At 41.0% G+C, this 18,387-nt stretch overlaps 1 protein-coding gene across 1 annotated transcript in view; it reads right to left on the bottom strand.

The window, feature by feature from the left end:
- Window positions 1–2,582: 2,582 nt before the first annotated feature.
- Window positions 2,583–18,387, bottom strand: part of LOC114802229 (vitellogenin-like) — a 43,138-nt gene continuing 27,333 nt past the window's right edge. The window contains 1 exon segment of the mRNA XM_029000942.1: window positions 2,583–2,897. Coding sequence (XP_028856775.1) covers window positions 2,583–2,897 — 315 coding nt within the window.

Raw genomic sequence — 18,387 nt, 5'->3', positions numbered from 1 at the left:
ATAATGTACATACACAACATTTCCATTGCCTATTATTATTCATTGTTGCAGTGTACAAATCATGTTACAATTGACACCGGCTGAACGAAAGTTTGCAAGCAGCGATATGAAATTTGCAATGATGAAGGGTGCAATGTGAAAGATTTGAAGTCACCTTCTTGCATTTATCTAAAAATGTGATAACTTTTGGTGCTAGGATGGAAAGAGTTTCATGTTTCACAGATATTTACATTCTGACCAGCAAGCATTATAATGCTTCATCACAGATTCATCATAGGCGTTTGTGTGTAGAGAGAGAGAGAGAGAGAGATTATGTATGTATGTATATATATATAGATAGATAGATAGATAGATAGATAGATAGTAGATAGATAGATAGATAGATATAGATAGATAGATAGATAGATAGATAGATAGATATAGATAGATAGATAGATAGTACCACTGTAATGAGATAATCAGTGTTTATTTATCACCTGTCACCAATTACAGTGAATATTGTATAATAAATTAATGTATGTATAATGAAATAAGATGTAGCCTACACTGAATATAGTTAGTTTATTTGTAATTAATGAGGGGCTAGTTTGGAACCTCTCATCTCACACAATGATAACACAGCCAACTCCCTCTGACCGATCTGAGTAGTTTTCATCACACCTCTTAGTATCACCACAGCTTGCTTGGCATGTTGTATATAACCATTCTCACCGAATTGAAAATTAAAAGGGCCTTGAACAGCTTCCATTCGGAGGAAAAGAGCCATAAGACACGCTCCAGTTGACATGTATATAAGGTTGACACGTGATAATGTTTTGAAGGACAACTGCATGCATGGTTCGCATCCAGCCTTGCACACTTGTATGCTCACATCTAGAACAATTCACTCAGCCTTGCACAATGTGATTAGGGCCCTGCATTGTGGGTTGCCTTCCATTCTATTTATGACATTTTACAGAACATTGTTTTTATTGCTGGGTTGTTGAGTCACTGAAATGATATAGCTGTTTATTTTCCAGCCAGCTGAGAACAGGTACAGTGACTCAGCAGGGAAGGGTGTTGGGTCTACTTAGGGCAAACTGGGACAAAAAATTGGCTCTGAACCAGGCCTACTATGCGCAGTGCAATCACAGTTAGTGTCTGGACACAGTGCCTGGTTACAGATTGGAGCTGAAGGCAGGGGGTGTCAGTGGTGGCAGACAAGTGTATCACACTTGTATTGTGTGCCACCGCAACCATCTGAAGAGCCAACAGTTTTGACAGAGTAACGTTGAATTGCCAGTCAATCATTGCCAATCAATCAATCAAAATTTTTTTACAGTAATTACTTTAACTGTAACATAACATTAACATTACACAAAGCATTTGTGACACCCAGAAGCTATTGAGCGCACATAGCAGACAACGTCCTGATGGCTCTTAGCTGATTCCTATGGAGTAGACGCCATCAGGACCTGTTTAAAGCTGCAGGTGAAACCAGTCATGTCTGAATTAATGTGGAGAGACTCTCCTTACCTTCTGTCAAGGGGTGTGTTCTCCTGACGAAGTAGTCACACGCCATAGGGTTTTCAGTTCTTGTATCGTTTTCCTTTCTTCTAGCCTATGTGCCGGTTTATGTTTCCTTTTGTTAAAAATTCTTGTTTTGACATATGCTGCTTCTGTGCTTCCTCCCCATTCATCCCTCTGTCGTGACAGAATGCAGCTGCCCAAACAAGAAGCACAGCAGCCAAATAAAGAGGCAGAGGAGGCAAGAGGCACGAAGTAATAGCACCCGAGGTAATGGAAGGTTGGTAACAGTGTAGCCCACTGCAGAGAACATCCATCTGTCCTTGCAGCCACCAATACCAGCTCCCCGCACACGCCATACAATACCGTGCGTGCCAGTTTAGCAGTCAGTGGCCACCCACCACCTCTTCAGCACCTCTTCAGAAGCGCACAGCCCACTGCAGGCCATGAAGAGCGTGTGCTACCACCAGCAGGCCCCAGTTCTGGCTCCCCACACCACGCCCTCTTCAGGCGTACCAGTGGAACTGCTCACGGCTGCCGCCACCACTCACATGCCCACCACTGCCCTGCAGAGATGCATCCAGCCCACTGCAGGTCCTGACAACTGTGCCTGCCAGCCTCCTGCCACCAGCCTCCCACACCAGTGCCAAGAAGCCATGCTCGGGTGTTGTCAGTGAGTGAAACGGTGCTAGCTGGTGCTGAGAGGGTCCTGACTTCCTCTCTTCTGACCCCTCTCTCAACCAGTCCACTCCCAGAGACGACTCTCTGTTCTGTTTGTCTGTGTGTCTGTCTGCTATGTGTCTGTGTGTCACCCCCACTTCCTCTCTTCTCGTCCCTCAGGTTGGAGCTGCAGACGAGAATAGGGGTTCTAGATGCCAGAGAGGCCCCAGGGCATGTGGTCCCAACCAGGATGTGCAGGAAGAGGGCTTTCTCGTCCCTCAGGTGGCGATGCTACAGACGAGAAGACCAACTGTGCCAGTCCAGGGCATGGTAGCCTGTCCAACAGATGCCCCCTTGTCCAGCTAGGGGAGGGAGCTCCTTTGTAGTTTTTTTTTTTTGGTTTGGCACAGTCCGGGTTAGGGGGAGGGTGAGCAAGGAAGCGATGGGCCTGGTCTCCCAGGTAGCCGGGTTGGGGGGCAGGCTAGGCGCTGGCCTGGGACTGCTTCAATGGGGTCTGGATGCCAGAAAGCCCCCAAGGTGGCAGGTGGGTCCAAACAGGACGAGCAGGAAGAGGGACTTCTCATATCAAAGTATGCTGACCATTGGGAGGAGGCATGGTGAAGCCCCCACAACTTCAGCGGAGACATGGTCTGCATGTCTCTTTCTCCGATGGAGGATGGTACAGCCCTGCAGAATGATACAGGGTCACTGGAGGGTCCGGGACCACCTCCCTTCATGACACAGGGAGGGACACAGGGGAATCCAGCATGGATGTGCAGTGCCCAGACATCTGTCCTGTATCTTGTGTGCAGGTTGCCAGAAGGGCTGGAGCCGCTGCCATGCGGGAGGGAGGCTGAGGGTCAGCCAGAGGGTTGGGGTGCCAGGGAGGACCAGAAATTGCTGCGGTGCTGGCGACCTGTGGTTGCTGCTGCCATCCCCATGACCCCAAGATGGGACAGAAATGCGTGCGCCGTAAATCAGTCACATTTGGCCACATTTTGACCATTAGTGTTTCTGATGCCAGTTCCTAGGGACAGTCTGGCCAAAATGTTTCCAATCCAACTCACTTTAATCAGGCCAAGGTGTCTTAATGGCCTAATAATGAATGTGGCTGGGTTGGAAGCAGCATGGATTGGAATGAAAAAATCCCTACAGGAATAAGACTGAGAAAAACGAGCATAGATGAACCTCTCTGCTAAGTGGATTGGTCAGTGCTTTATTATTTGCCTCATGCAGAGACACCAGTGAAAAAGTCAAGGAATGGAACAGATCAGTGAGTGCAATTAATCAATATCAATTCGTAATAGTTAACCGTTAACATACTTAGGACCTGATAAGGGCTATGTGTCCATTCCATGTTGATACTAAATGATAACTTGCAGTCAAAAAGTCTAAACCGTGAAATGTAGAGATAAGATATTAAAACGGTTTCTTTGGAAATTCACTAGCTGCTCTGTGCTCCTTCTTTTATGAAACAGTTACGGTTTTGTATACTAAACCTTGCAAGTGTCATGAGTTCATGATTTTTCAAAATAGTGGAACAAAGTAACTGCAATTAATTAAGACACCATAAAATTGCAGCAATTTGTATAGGACTGCCTGCTATTTAAGTAAACAAAACTTGCAAAAAATTACTTTTTGCAAGGTTTCTGTAAGTCTGTTTTGGACCAGGGGCAATTTCATAAAATTAAAGTTTAAAGTGAAGTGATTGTCACATGTGATACACAGCATCACAGCACACGGTGCACACAGTGAAATTTGTCCTCTGCATTTAACCCATCACCCTGAGTGAGCAGTGGGCAGCCATGACCGGCGCCCGGGGAGCAGTGTGTGGGGACGGTGCTTTGCTCAGTGGCACCTCAGTGGTACCTTGGCGGATCGGGATTCGAACCTAGCGGCCACCACCACATTTGCATTCAGTCTGTCCAGTTTTTGGGCAATCACTTAAAGGTCTACTCAAAGTAAAAAATCTCATGCTTATTAACATTTATAGACTGATCCATTTACAAGTTTGCTCAGTGACACCTCAGTGGCACCTTGGCTGTTTGAGATTTGACCCAGCAACCTACTGATTATTGGTTGGCTAGGCCACCACTGCCTCAGTAAAGATGGGGATACCAGACCAAGACACACACAGTTTAATACCAAATCCACGTGTCACATATTACATGTTGTGTTTGGAAGGAATCTTAGCTCTTAATTGCACCCAATACTGTATTGGATGTGAAACCTGCGGATATCCTCTCCGTTTTTCTGCAAGTTAAGCGATCTACAGGGAACGTGTCTCCAGCACTATCTGGAAACATCAGTTGGAAGCAATTATAGGTCAAGAAGCCTAGCTTAATGAAGGGCAATATTGTTATTTAGAAGAAAGCAGGATGATTTCAGATCAATAGGTTGACTGAAAAACTGAACTGTGGAGCAGTTGACAGGCACTCTGTGAATTGATGATGCACAAGACATATTGTTGAACATGCATGGGGTATTGTCTTTGAATAAAATTCGATCTTTTATGAAAACATTTCTGCAAACCCCAAGATATCTGATTTTTGACTATTTTTTTTTACTCCTATCCATTGATGTTCAGCAAGACTCAGCCAGGGTCTACTACAGGCCACTCTGGTGATTGCCATGCGTTTGAAGTCATTGTCCTAATCAGTACCCTCACACACCCAAGGTCTCTCACCAGGTGCTGAAGGATATCTTCGGAGATTCTTCTGAACCTCGGTTCATGCGCTGTGCCCTATTTCCTGAGCTTTCCAATCCCTGAAGCAGTCTGGCATGCCAATAATGCTGCAGTGGCTTCCCGTCAGAATCCCAACAGTCTCCTTCCATTTGGTCTCAAAATCTCTCTCTTACCAAGACCTTTACTGTTTTACTTCTTTATAAAGACAAGTGAAAATAATAAAGACTATCACAGAGAACCAAGTCACCAGTCCAGGTCTGTAGAGTGTTACCGGGTAAACAGGGCTATGACATTGGATCTATAGCAGGACTAGAACCAGCAGTGCCCCCTAAAGCAGACTTTCTCCACTACAGCTGGGTTAGCGTAACCTAGTTTTTCATCGAAATTGAACAATATTATTTAATATTTTGTGAAGTGATTGTCATTGTGAAACACTACAGCACAGCACACGGTGACACAACGAAATGTGTCCTCTGCTTTTAACTATCACACGTAGTGAGCAGTGGGCAGCCATGGCAGGCGCCTGGGGAGCAGTGTGTGGGTACTTCGCTCGGTGGCACCTCACTGACACCTTGGCGGATCAGGATCCGAACCCGCAACCTTCTGATTACGGGGCCGCTTCCTTAACCGCTAGGCAACCACTACCCCATTGTACTGTCCTGTAGGTATAAATACCTGTACTGTAGCTATAATTTGTGCATGTGGGGACTGTGGATATTGTAGAATTTGCGTTGGGCATCCTTCAACCCTTTACTAGCTCTGATCTCCATCTGTACTTACCAACACAACACCATTATCACTCCTCAGCTGTAACTGGATGCCCTCTCACTTAATTAACTGCTCTGTTCGTTATAGGATGATTAATCGGGTGGTGTTTAACTGGCAGTTCTGTAAGTGTGCAACTACTTTTAAGTCAAGTGTACAAGTTTGTAATTTCTCTGAAAGTTGGTGAAAACTTTGTGGGGCAAACTTATATATTATGGAGCCATCTTTTGTTAACAGATCAAATAAAATTTACAATCCCCATGTCATGAGTAGATTTATTTTCTGTAATGAAATGAGGCAGAAATCTCATTGTATCATTGAGAGCTGCAGGTGGAAACCGTAACACTTTGGTGTGTGTGTGTGTTACACTGATCTTGCGGTTCTTGTGGTCCCAAAAGAAATCTAAAAGGTCTTGCTTGTGGCTTTAGTCGAAATGATGTGCTCAAGATGTAGAGATTGGACTGGTGCTCACAGAACTAGAAGTGAGCCAGTGGGAGGGTATGGTTTTTATGGGTGTCTGGGATACAAATTCATTTTTAAAAGCCATTTTGATTAGGGATTTCAATTAGGCATCTCTAAAAATAATCTTTGCCTAACTTTCCTGACACGCACTAGCACACAGCACTCACACATTGAGTGACTCAGAGGATCACACATTTTCAGTGGTTAGAAGTGAACCAATACCCATGAGTCGCTGCGACTCGAGCACAAGATTTATTTGCCGGTTGTGTTCCTTGCCTAATGCAAGTCTGGAAAGTGGGAAGAGCTTGCATAAACACGTGCTCTAACACATGAAAAAGAATAAGAAAGCATGAGTGAAGGAATAAAATAACCACACATGGGGAGGGGGGGGGGTGCAGAAATGTCCCAAGTGATCACATTTTCATGGAAATAGATGGTTGAATTCTTATCTGCGGGAGAGATATCTGGCTGACAGTCAGTGCTGCGTTCTGTAAAAGCAGCAAATTGATATTTATATATGAAAGGAATGTCTAAAGTATAACCATACCTGCATGAACGCAGTGTCTATGCAGCCACAGAAAGTCTATTTGTGGAGTTCAACATGACAGTGAAACCTAGTGAGGGAAAATGATTCATACAATTTTTTTTATATGTGTATGGATTTTAAGTGAACTGAAGCAAACAAGAGCACAAAACTGAAAACAGCCAGGACAGAGATTAATAAAAGGCTGTGTGAGGTGAGCGAAAGTGAATAATCTGTGTTGTGTTCGTGAGCATTGAGGAGGCAGACATGCAACTTCTCAACTTCACATTTACTTTAAATAATGAAAACTAAAACCGAACCATCTCTATTTTAAAGAGTAGAACAGACTGATTGAGGAAAGGGAAACGTTACATTTGAAAAGGATAAAGGCTATCATGGAGATTTCACAAGCAGGTCAGGAGTTCAGGGTAGCGTTTTAATGGCTGAAAAGGGAGATAACAACAGATGACTTGGTAAAAACCGGGGGTTTCAGCAGAATACTCCATTAGATGGGTTTGTTTAATTTAGACGTCTTAACTGCGAAGTGAAAGTGAACTGATTCACTTCACTTTCACTTTTCTGATTATGGGGCCGCTGCCTTAACCGGTGGGCCACCACTGCCCCAATTGTCCAATAAGAGCTTAGGTAATTAGCATTCATATTATTATACAATCAAGAACCCTGCCTTAAATTTGAGGAATGTCCTTAAAAAAATTATGTAAACATTTTATGTAAACAAAATTGTGTAAATATCAGAGACTCCTTCTAGCCTTATCAGCTATATGAACCACAAACTCTTAACAGCTAATGCAGTGAAAGTGGATGAAAGTTCATCATGTTCTGCATGCTTGTGCCATTTAAAAAGCTGTGTATCAGACATGGACAGACATAAATATTTAAATATCCTAAGCCTGATACCCTTACGTCTGTTGAGCTTAAAGGTAGACAACCTTCTAGTATTAATGGTGCAGTTCAGCAAGGATTGCTGCAGATTCAGCAGTTCTTTTTTCTTAATGTAACATCTTAATGTTTTCAGGGAATTCTAATGAACTCAGTACAGCCCTTTATGAAGCAAAGTCAGGTTTTAGACAGCTTCGCTCTCCTACACAGGTCATCAAGTCATACAGTTATGGAGGATTATAGACTTCATGTTCCCCCCCACCAATGTCCCACCAATGTCGAGTATGGAGTGTGTAGAGTGACACAATATTGATACAGCAATATATTGAGATATTTCACATGGTAATATTGTATCAATGCATCAAATATCAATTATTTTTTTTATACAAATTTTGTACGTTTTGTCTAGAGTGGTCAGCATGGGAGACCATTTTAGGGGACTGTTGCTGGAAGACATAGAAAATAATCAAGAACTTTCAAATGATCTTCTAACATAGACAGGTGGACCAAGATTATCAGGCTCCTGTCTGTTTTGAGTGCTGAAAAAGGTCAGTCTCCACTACAAAGCACGTTTTCTCATTTAACAACTCAGTGATTTACAAGTCAGTGTGCAGGTCCCCTGAAAATGACAGAATGTTTCAAGTAATTAACTAATTATTCTTTATCGATGTACATACTCAGCTGCTACAGAGCAACTTGTCTGGACGAATCTAGGGATGTAAAATTTCATACACCTTGAGGTATTAATATTTAGACCAGATTTGATAAGCTAATAAAGTGTGTATTCAGATTTTAGTTCAGACCAGGCTTTTCTAGACCTCTTCCAAATGTGGTACACGACACACAAGAATGCTTTGGATTGGAAGCAGATGATGAAATTAATAGCCAATGCCTCTCCATTTGTACCAGTTGGTATATATGTTTCTGTATAATAGAGGTATTGAGGTATTATTGTAATACAGCTGATAATAAATCAGCAGTTACATGAAATATGATCACCAAATTATTGTTTACCTCTTGTAAAACCATTTTAATGTTTTAATATCCTCTCCTATTTGCTTGCATTTTATTTCGTCCATTTAATATGATCAGTATCAGAGTCCAGTTTGGGGCCTGTTGTCATATCGCATTGCAAATATACTCACAGTGCCCTCATGCATGCAGCTGCAGGTCCACCACATTGCAAATAGTGCCCCAGTGAGAATAAATACAGCCATGTAAATACAGTAAATAAAGGAATGCAGCTTCATGAGGAGAATGGTTGATAAGTACTGAAAGCTGGTGTTTGAAGCAGAGATATTTCATGAACGCGTCTTACAAAAACGGCGATATTTTTCTTGCTGCATTCAGGTGTACCTCATGCGGTTTTCCATGTGCTACTTAGAGCGTTTCCCTTTTTTCAAACTTCTTTCAGTTGCAGGCAGCTGAGTCGTAATTCCTGTTGAAGAACACACTGATATTTACTAAGGAGATGAATTCTGTTTTCTTTAAATGCATGTTTTCTATTTACAATTAATCTTAACATCCAGGAGTGACCTTTAGGATATTACAAACAGTGACAAATAGGGCTATTAGAGATAACCTTCTCTCAAACCCTGGATGTTGATTCTAACATGTAGGGCAGATGAAAGGCAAGACACATGCCAATAGGAAGGCAATTGGATTCATTTTCGCTAGAAAATAAATACCGGTGTTTGTTCCCAGAAAAAGAAACACACTTCGAAATTAATTCTAAAATTCTATCTATTGTTTCTAACAGTATAAAATATAGAAAAAGCTTGAAAGATGCGTCGTTGTAACGCAGCTGAGATGAGTGGATATTTTTTAGTAAGATGTAGGGTCCAGTTTAACCCGGAGTTTTGTACATTGTGAGATTCTGCAGGAAATAATGAGAAGCGATGGAGCACAACCATGAAGATGAAAGCCTCTTAAGTTTTATGCATGCTGTAAAAAGCGGTAGGCACTTTCATGCCTGGATGAGCCCTGTTTTCTAAATGTTTCTGTGAGCATATAAAATCAAAATCATTTAGTGGCAACTGCTCCTGTGATGTTGATCAGCACACACACACGCACACACTAGCACACACATGCGGCCAGGTATAGTTTTCACTGCTTTTTCATGTAGTTATGTGCAATTTCAAATTACACTAGCTTAAATGATTGTTTTATAATTACATCCCAAACATTACAGGGTGGTAGTAGCCTAGAACCAGAAGACCCAGGTTCAAACCCAACTTACTACCATTGTGTCCCTGAGCAAGACACTTAACCCTGAGTGTCTCCAGGGGGGACTGTCTTTGTCAGTACTGATTGTAAGTCGCTCTGGATAAGGGCGTCTGATAACTGCTGTAAAAATCACTCTGAACAATAGTATTCAAAGAGTTACTGTACATTACTTGCATTTCTACATGTATTTTTACAGACTGCATTTCCATCTGGATTATGTGACCTTCTTACAAAATGATCACCTGAAAGTCACATCCATAAGAAACAAAAAAACATAGTTAGTAGGATCAGTGCATAATATAGCAATCATGACTATCCTAAATTCAGAAGCCCTATGTGACCACACTCCCAAAGATCACTAAATTCTGAGGTTTGATATGCTGCAGGCATATGGGGTGACTGTGCTTAGGTTGGATCAGCATATATATTCATAATGCTTGGACGTTGCTTCATGGTTCCCGATTCAGATTAATCTGATTCAGCAGTGACCTCTCCAAGCACAACCAATGGCCCATGTGGCCAAAGTGATTATTGACAGTAATAGAGAGCTTTCTAGATCAGCATTATTGCTACCACTGAGCCCTACTCATCTCCTCTACTCATCCCATTGTGACACCCTGCATTAACCCGATCACCTTCACCTTCATACGAATCAGTCACCACACCCACTTAACACTGAGCACCTTCAAATACTCAGTGTTCGTCTGGTCTTCAACTTAAGACACGTTACTTCAGGTTCCAGGAAGAATGTCAGTGCACTTTTTTCGACTTGTCCAACATGTTAGGAAGAAGGTGAAGAAGTCCTAGATTTCCTTCATTTTTTTTCTGTTGTTTTGGTAACTGTTCTTTCTCTCATTACCGGGTCCTTCGTTTCCCTCATTGCTCTCTGACATCATACCTATATGTCACGGGTGGGCTGGACATGGCGGTGAAGGAGGATGCATTCGCACGATCACAGGACAGGGGTTTAATACAAACTGCACACGAGACAAGGGAACATTAACACGCACAATGACCCGACGGTGAACAGACACGAACAGGCTAGCTTTATACAATTATATAAATAGACAGCAGGTGAACACGATCAGGGAACATTACACGAGACGAACATGAAACTCCGGTCCGGACCCCGGATCCGGAGTCAACCCCTGCCGGTCCGGATCATGACACTATATTTCCATCCCCTATTGGAATCCATCCTGTGGTAACACTAAATATATGTAACTGTCCACATTAAAATATTTTAATATTATCTGGTGAAGGTGAATCTTGCCTAATAATTGACTAAGAGACAAATGCTTGACTTTCCAACCTTCATCGGGTGCAACCATCCACAAAAAAGCAGATAAAAAATCGGACATTGCCAGTTTATATTGTATGTAGTACAATGGGCTCTAACTTTACAGGACATTAATCAGTGCCTCTGTAAAGACATTGTAAATGTTAGAGTAAATTACACATTCTGGGTACTTAAGCATTGACTGGTCTGATCTACTTTACCCTAGAGGAAGATTCACACTGGTGCCTGATCATGAAATCTTTGGGTACAACCAAATATTCCAAAATGCATTTGTTGCTGTGATGTCAGCTCTTCAATTATCATGTGCATGATCAATCCAGGCCTACTCATAGCAAGTAGATGACCTTTACAAAAACAGACGTGAGGGGCATCACTAATCAATCTGGACCAGAAGCACCTTCTGAAAAATAGAAATCTGCACCTTAACTTCAGTTCAGAGAAGGCTGCAAATCTTCAGCTGGTACATGAAATGTAGATCACTAAAACAAGTTTTTTTTACACTTATTTAAATTAAAACATATTAAAGGCCAAACCAGGAAGTTATAATAGAAAGTTAGAATAGAACTTCTCGAAGTCAACTGTGCTTTTAGCAGCTGAGCTGATACTAAGACAATGTGGAACATAATTTTAGTCTCAATCCAATTCAAAATTCAAAGCAAATTATTATCATAACACAGACATTCAAAGTTCAGTTTATATATGTTATATTGAACAGTGAATCAGGCTTAATTAAAATAAAAATCACCACATTTTAACTCTGAGTACTGGTTATCATATGCTAAACTTAACAGCACTCGTGTAGCTTTTAGACCAGTGACGTTGTTGTCCGGTGCTTTACATGCAGTGAATCACACCTTCTTGGTTGATTTAGTTGCATATATTGGTATCGCATTAACAATATCTTATTGAAGCATTGAACAGTTTTGTCACCCATTATACATAGAAATATTTAGTTCGATAGTTTGTTATAAATGCTCATAGAGTTCACAGAATTTTATTGTGGAAGTTGTTTTTAACAAATGAGACTAGTTTTCTGCATGACATGGCAAGTTCTCAAACTGCTTGTATAACTTTTGTCATAACTTTATATTGAACTACCCAGTAATAAGGCAAGACAAGTACTACATGTCACACTTGTTCAGAGTTCTGACCACTAGTTATGGGGATAAAGTAACGTGTGTTACCAACCTGTCCCGTGCATCACATAGAGAATCGTCCAACTGTACTTCCTAATAGCCTCTAAAACATGCGACACCATCTTAACATGACACTGTGTCATGTTTGTCTAGGTAGAAAACAATATTTTCAACATTTTAGCAGAAATGTCAGCTGTCTTGTTTATGTTCATTCTACAGTCTACATGAACTAGTTGTCTCTTTGCAAGTGAGCAACATCATTATTCATTTTTGCAGAAGCTTGTGGCTAGATCTGGGACGGAAATCACCAGAGAATGACATCCTTGCTTGTGACAAATAGCACTAGTATAAATATTCACCACACGCACACACACACACACACACACACACACACACATACACACACACATGGTTTTAGCATGTGCATGAAAGCCAAAGTCCACATTCCAATTTCTTCTGTCATCATTTCAGCCATTCATGTGCCCAGCCCTGCTAAAACATTTAACGTCCTACAAGGACCAAATTTCTGAAAAACACCTGTTATTTTGAGGACATGGGTGCATGGTGTGAAAGTGGACCACACAAATGAGATGCAAAAATTAACGGTGATAGAATGCACAGCACACAGTGCACACAAACAAAATGTTACAATTTCCAGGTATAAATATTACTTTTCTCTGTTTGCATCGTGTCACATCCACAGCCATTTCTAACTATTGCATGATATTCTCTGCAGTCCTACATGTACAAATCAGCTGACCGCTGTCCAAGACTCAGAGCAACAAATATGAAAGTGAAAGTGAAGAGATTGTCATTGTGAAACACAGCGCAGCACACGGTGACACAACAAATGTGTCCTCTGCTTTCAACCATCACCCTTGGTGAGCAGTGGACAGCCATGACAGGTGCCCGGGGAGCAGTGTGTGGGGACGGTGCTTTGCTCAGTGGCTCCTCAGTGGCACCTTGACGGATCGGGATTCAAACCGCCAACCTTCTGATTACGGGGCCACTTCCTTAACCGCTAGGCCACCACTGCCACCACCACCCGAAATATGGTGCAATTTTTCTTAATGTTCTGTGTATGATTCACAAAATGCACACTTTCATCGCAGTTTCAGGCATAATTACAGACAGTCTGAAGAACGAGCACAATGAGTGATTGTAGAAGAACCAGTGTAGTGTGGTAGCAGAATGTGGGTTACAATATGAAGTGGCCCTTTTATAACAATAGGACAGATTACTTTTTAAAATACAGAATTCAAAATGATTTGTAGTGCCCTCATATCTAGTGAGTGAGTTTATACTTGCCTACATCTAAAGAGTCCTGTCGATGTATAAGTGCCCTCGCTATCATTAAGATTAAGTGAGAATGACTTCTGCCATGTCTTGGTGCTGATGGTCTACTGTCACTCGGATGGCAGCCCTCCATTTTGGACGTCTGTGTACTGGGTTCACGTTGTTGTTTCAGTTTACAGTGTGGATTTGGTCAGACCTGTCGGCCCTCTGATGTTTATTTTATGTTGATGCTAGATTTTTTTTTCTCAGCTCAAAAGGAAGAAGGCATCACTAATACAGTAATACAGGCTCAAACCATTTAATGAAATAATGCTTGACTACTGCATGACTCAGGTCTGCAGTGCACAGATAACCACTTCTTCAGCGACACATTAATGCATGTAATAAGTATACTGAAAAGGTAAATGAAACTGTTTAATTGAGGATCATGGGTAGAAAAAAAGTTTTATTTTACTATGTAAGATGGGACGTCGCGGAGCCATGACATTCTCATGGAGGAGAAACAACAGGTTCTGATTGGTCTGTGACAGCTTCCTGTAGGCCAGGTGTATAAAGATCTGTTCACATGTGGGGAGGGGACTTTATCTTTCTTTCTCAGCTGTTTTCCATCGGAAGCCTTCCGGTCTTTATACCCCGGTGCCTCCCGTCTGGGGAAGACAAAGAGAGTAGGCAGTCCCGAGGTCCGGCACCTCACACATTTGGCTCGGGGGAGGGCCGGCAACTGTTGCAATGCCGTTCGACAAAGGGCATGCAAAGGGCATGAATCTCCATGCACAACAAAGGCACAAGAATGTCATGGCTCCACAACGTCCCATCTTACAACTATAATGCTACTTACAGCAGGTATGTTCTGTTTATTTACATTACGTCAATGCTAAAACATAAATGTGACGAATAACTCTTTTAATTCACATTGTAACTGTGAATTAACATTTCTTAACTAATGACCTAGTAAAGATGAATTACATGCATGTACCATGCCACAGACATGATGCCCATGTCAACAACTACATGGTGCATGCTGTACATACCACAGAACAGACAGTGTACATACAACACACACAACAGCAGCTATAGACATGGAGCGTGCTTCACATACACAGTGCCCACCATGGCAACAACAACAGCGATCTTTACACTTGCGTAGTCCTCTGGGGTCTTTTTTTTATTTTATCATCCTAGGGCTTTATTCTCTGCTTTTAGGAGCCTTCTCTCTCCCCCTTCACCAGCCCTCCAGGGTTCAGGTCATGGCTGCTTGACCTCGGAGAAATAGTGGACCTGCCAATGAGAGTGATCATCAACTGTGTCATTACATGCCGCCTTCCTGCACACATAGATTAAAAGAGTTTTACCAAAAAGAACAGCATTCCTTTTAATCTAGCTTTTTCTTAAATCTGATATTCTTATGAAATAGGAATATACATAAATGTCAATGCTCATACATCTTTGGGAGAAAGCAGCGCATCCTCTATGTCAAGTCTCTGACAAGAAACATGATGAATCTAACTTACGAAAAAAAAAACAAAAAAACAAAATCCTGACAAACTATGTCAGGTTCTTCTCAAACTGTTTGTCTCACTTTAAATATCTGCTCCCACAATTTTTTAGTTGAACATGTCAGCTTTGTCCCCATCTGCATGCATTCAGAATACTTGCAACATGGTTTAAAGATATTTTTTGAAAGCATAAATTAGCTTTTGAGAGGCATTTTTGTGTAGGCATTGTAATCACTCCACTGACCATCTTTACATACAGCACCCGTTCCCAGATGAAAATCAAGACATTGACAGCATTACTGTTTTTCCTGCTTTGCTTACTTTAAGACACATATAGTAACTTGTATAAAGAATAAAAAACAACAACGACAGCCAATCCAGTTATTTTTACATTTGCTATGAGTGCCATTTTTGCATAATGCCATCCATATGCAGTTCTCCAAGTTTGTCTGAATGACCTCCAGCAAATCCCTCAAACCTGTAAGTGGCGAAGTTATATCTTCAATTTTGGAATGAGCTGACTGGGTTACCACCTGGTACCGCAGGCATATGGCTGAGACGGACACAGTTAAGTCAGAAGGTCAAACATCTGTCATGTCTGCTGGTGCTCCCACTGATGTGATCACAGCATCCTGGAAGAGGGGTCAAAAGCTGGTGTGAGGGCATTTGACAGAAGCAATTTACATAGTGCATTTCATTTAAATTTAAAACATACATTGTGTTTGACATGCCTTTAAGATGTATTGGACTTTAAGGTAAGTAAAAAAGTACAACTTTTCTTCACCTGTTTGTTCACCGGTTTAACCTCTGGTGTGATTTAATACCATGTAGAAAATGGTTTTCTGTCTCTCATTGTGAAGTAATGTTGGGGAAAAAGAACACCTTCAGTCTGCTTATTCATGTGTGCAAATATTCATATATTACCTATTCTTTGCCATGCAATAGAATAATCAGAGCTATTACTTCTAACAGACATTTGTAGGAGGAGATGCTTGGAATTTCATTGAATTCAATACAGGCCATGGTTTCAGATAAAGGTTTTTTAGAGAGCACATTGTGCATTGGCACAAATGCATGTAGAAAATGATTGGGAAGTCTAATTTATATTCAATTAATGTCGAGTGCTTTGAAAAGATAAAACAGTTGATTACATTTCAGACATTATTTTGTGTTTGAGAAAAAGTGCTTTGGCTTTTTTTGAGTTTCACAGTAGCATAACGTGGGAAAAGTAATAATGAAATTCTCTTTGTTGATGGTGCTGACTGAGAATAGTTTTTTTTTTAAATTTTTTTATGAAAATGACCTAGAGGCAGTAGCCAAGTTCAGCACCTCTAGATAGAACCTGGAGAGATTGCATTTCTAAGTGTTGCCTACCAGGGAGAGGAATTCAGTACCAGTTTAATCAGACTGTGTGAAGTTATATAAGGTCATCAAGAGGCTGCATAATGTAGAAAGTACATGGGGTGGGGGTTCTTAAGGGGTTGTCTTGAGGTAGCTATACAGGGTCTTGTTAAAATCATTTATCTTTACAGCCAACATCTTGAAATGTTGGCCTTCGTGCTTTATCCTATAACAAACAAGCCTAAGGAAATACATTATATGAATGCACAGTAGAATATTATGCTTTTCATGTTACATTCCCACACAGATGAAGCTTCGGTTATCTGTTGGAACCACTTGTCCATGACACACATTTATTACACTAGATACAACATGACTCCACACCATATCCATTCTGGAGGGATCATAAGTTCAGGAATAGAGAATGGTTTGGATCAACTGTAACTTGAAGAAGCTCAGTACACACAGTCTCATTTGAACCAAATTTTTCTTGAAGTGACTCATTTGGTCTAGATTTGTTCCTGACCGCTTAATTTAGCCAAAATCACCTACAGGAATTTTATTGCAACAAGTTTGTCTTCAATGCACACAAAACCATACACACAAAATAAGACAAGTGGTTCTGTCTGACATGATTCTTCCTTGTGAAATCTTTAATTGGACAAACAGATTTCTACACAAAATGTCATAAGCCCACACATTTACCGATTCAGGTTTGAATTCAAAGCCTTGGAGGTGTGATGCCACTTTCCTAACCACTATACCACCAAAAGGGGTTTCCAATAAGGTTAAACCTATTTGGAAAATGTGTTCATTCGCATTCTCACCAAAAGTATAGTTAAAGGTACAAACAGAAGTTGGCCGACTTGGCATAAACAAATAGAAGCAGGTTGAATCAGCTAGTCTGACTCTGTTGAGGTGTAATAAATTCCTCTGGTATTGTAATGCACAACTTTGGCAAAACTCAATTGCTTTGAAAAGTGCTGAGACAATAGCAAACTTTTACAGACTTCCCCATTAAATTATATGGCAAGGATGGCAATCATACCAGTACATCCAGGTATCTAATCATGTGCCTCTGGAGACCAACAGCAGAGGGTCTCATTGAAAAGTTTTTGGTTTAAAGAAGAGCTGATCAGTGTGTGGAATGAAACCTGCAATTTCCCAAATTATAATTTGACTACTGTTAATTTACAGAACAAGGCTGTTACACATGCAGTAAAAGAATGTAAAACAATCTACAGTACCAAACCTTGAATGATTTATATGTATTTGTATACATTTAAAATAAAATGACAGTGTATTATTATTAAAATTATGTTTTTTGCATGTAAAATATCATTCATGCATAGTATGCTCTAAAATAATTATGATGGAAAGTAAACATGCGTGGAAATGAACGGTTTGAATGTTAATAATTAAACGTGTGTGTTGAGCTGTGTGTTGAATGTTGAGATGTTTGATACTTGGGAGTTAAACACAGTTTGGTGTAGGTGGGTGTTTAGGCATGTCACTGTTGCATGGTGCCTGAGAACATGCTAGTCAGGCCAACTGGAATGATTGCTGTGCACAAACTCTGTCCGGAATGTCAAAGCTTGCCGCATAAGAGCATCAAAAAGTCTAACCGCAATACTTAGCTAAAGATAAGCTAAAATTGCTGTATACTATGGTGTTAAGTAAACAGAATAAAACTTTAAATACCAAATGTATATATGTATGTTTAATACTTACAGTTATATTCTGTGAAATAAACGGTATATACACTAATCTCTAACACTTTCTCACCATATATTTTACAGTAAGGTTCTGGATACCAGTTTTATACTGTAAATTTAACAGACTTTAAATGCAGTGCACAGTTAAGCAATTACATGCCTGACCATAGAATTTACGGTGAAATTGAAGTTAAAGTTAAAGTGACTTGATTGTCATTCTGAAACACTGCAGCACAGCACACGGTGACACAACGAAATGTGTCCTCTGCTTTTAACCATCACCCTTGGTGAGCAGTGGGCAGCCATGACAGGCGCCCGGGGAGCAGTGCGTGGGGACGGTGCTTTGCTCAGTGCCGGCTCAGGATTTGAACCGGC

Source organism: Denticeps clupeoides, chromosome 13 (genome assembly GCF_900700375.1).
Source record: "Denticeps clupeoides chromosome 13, fDenClu1.1, whole genome shotgun sequence".
Taxonomy (NCBI): domain Eukaryota; kingdom Metazoa; phylum Chordata; class Actinopteri; order Clupeiformes; family Denticipitidae; genus Denticeps; species Denticeps clupeoides.
Note: the sequence above shows the minus strand (reverse complement) of the source record. Positions and strands in the feature narration are given on the sequence as shown.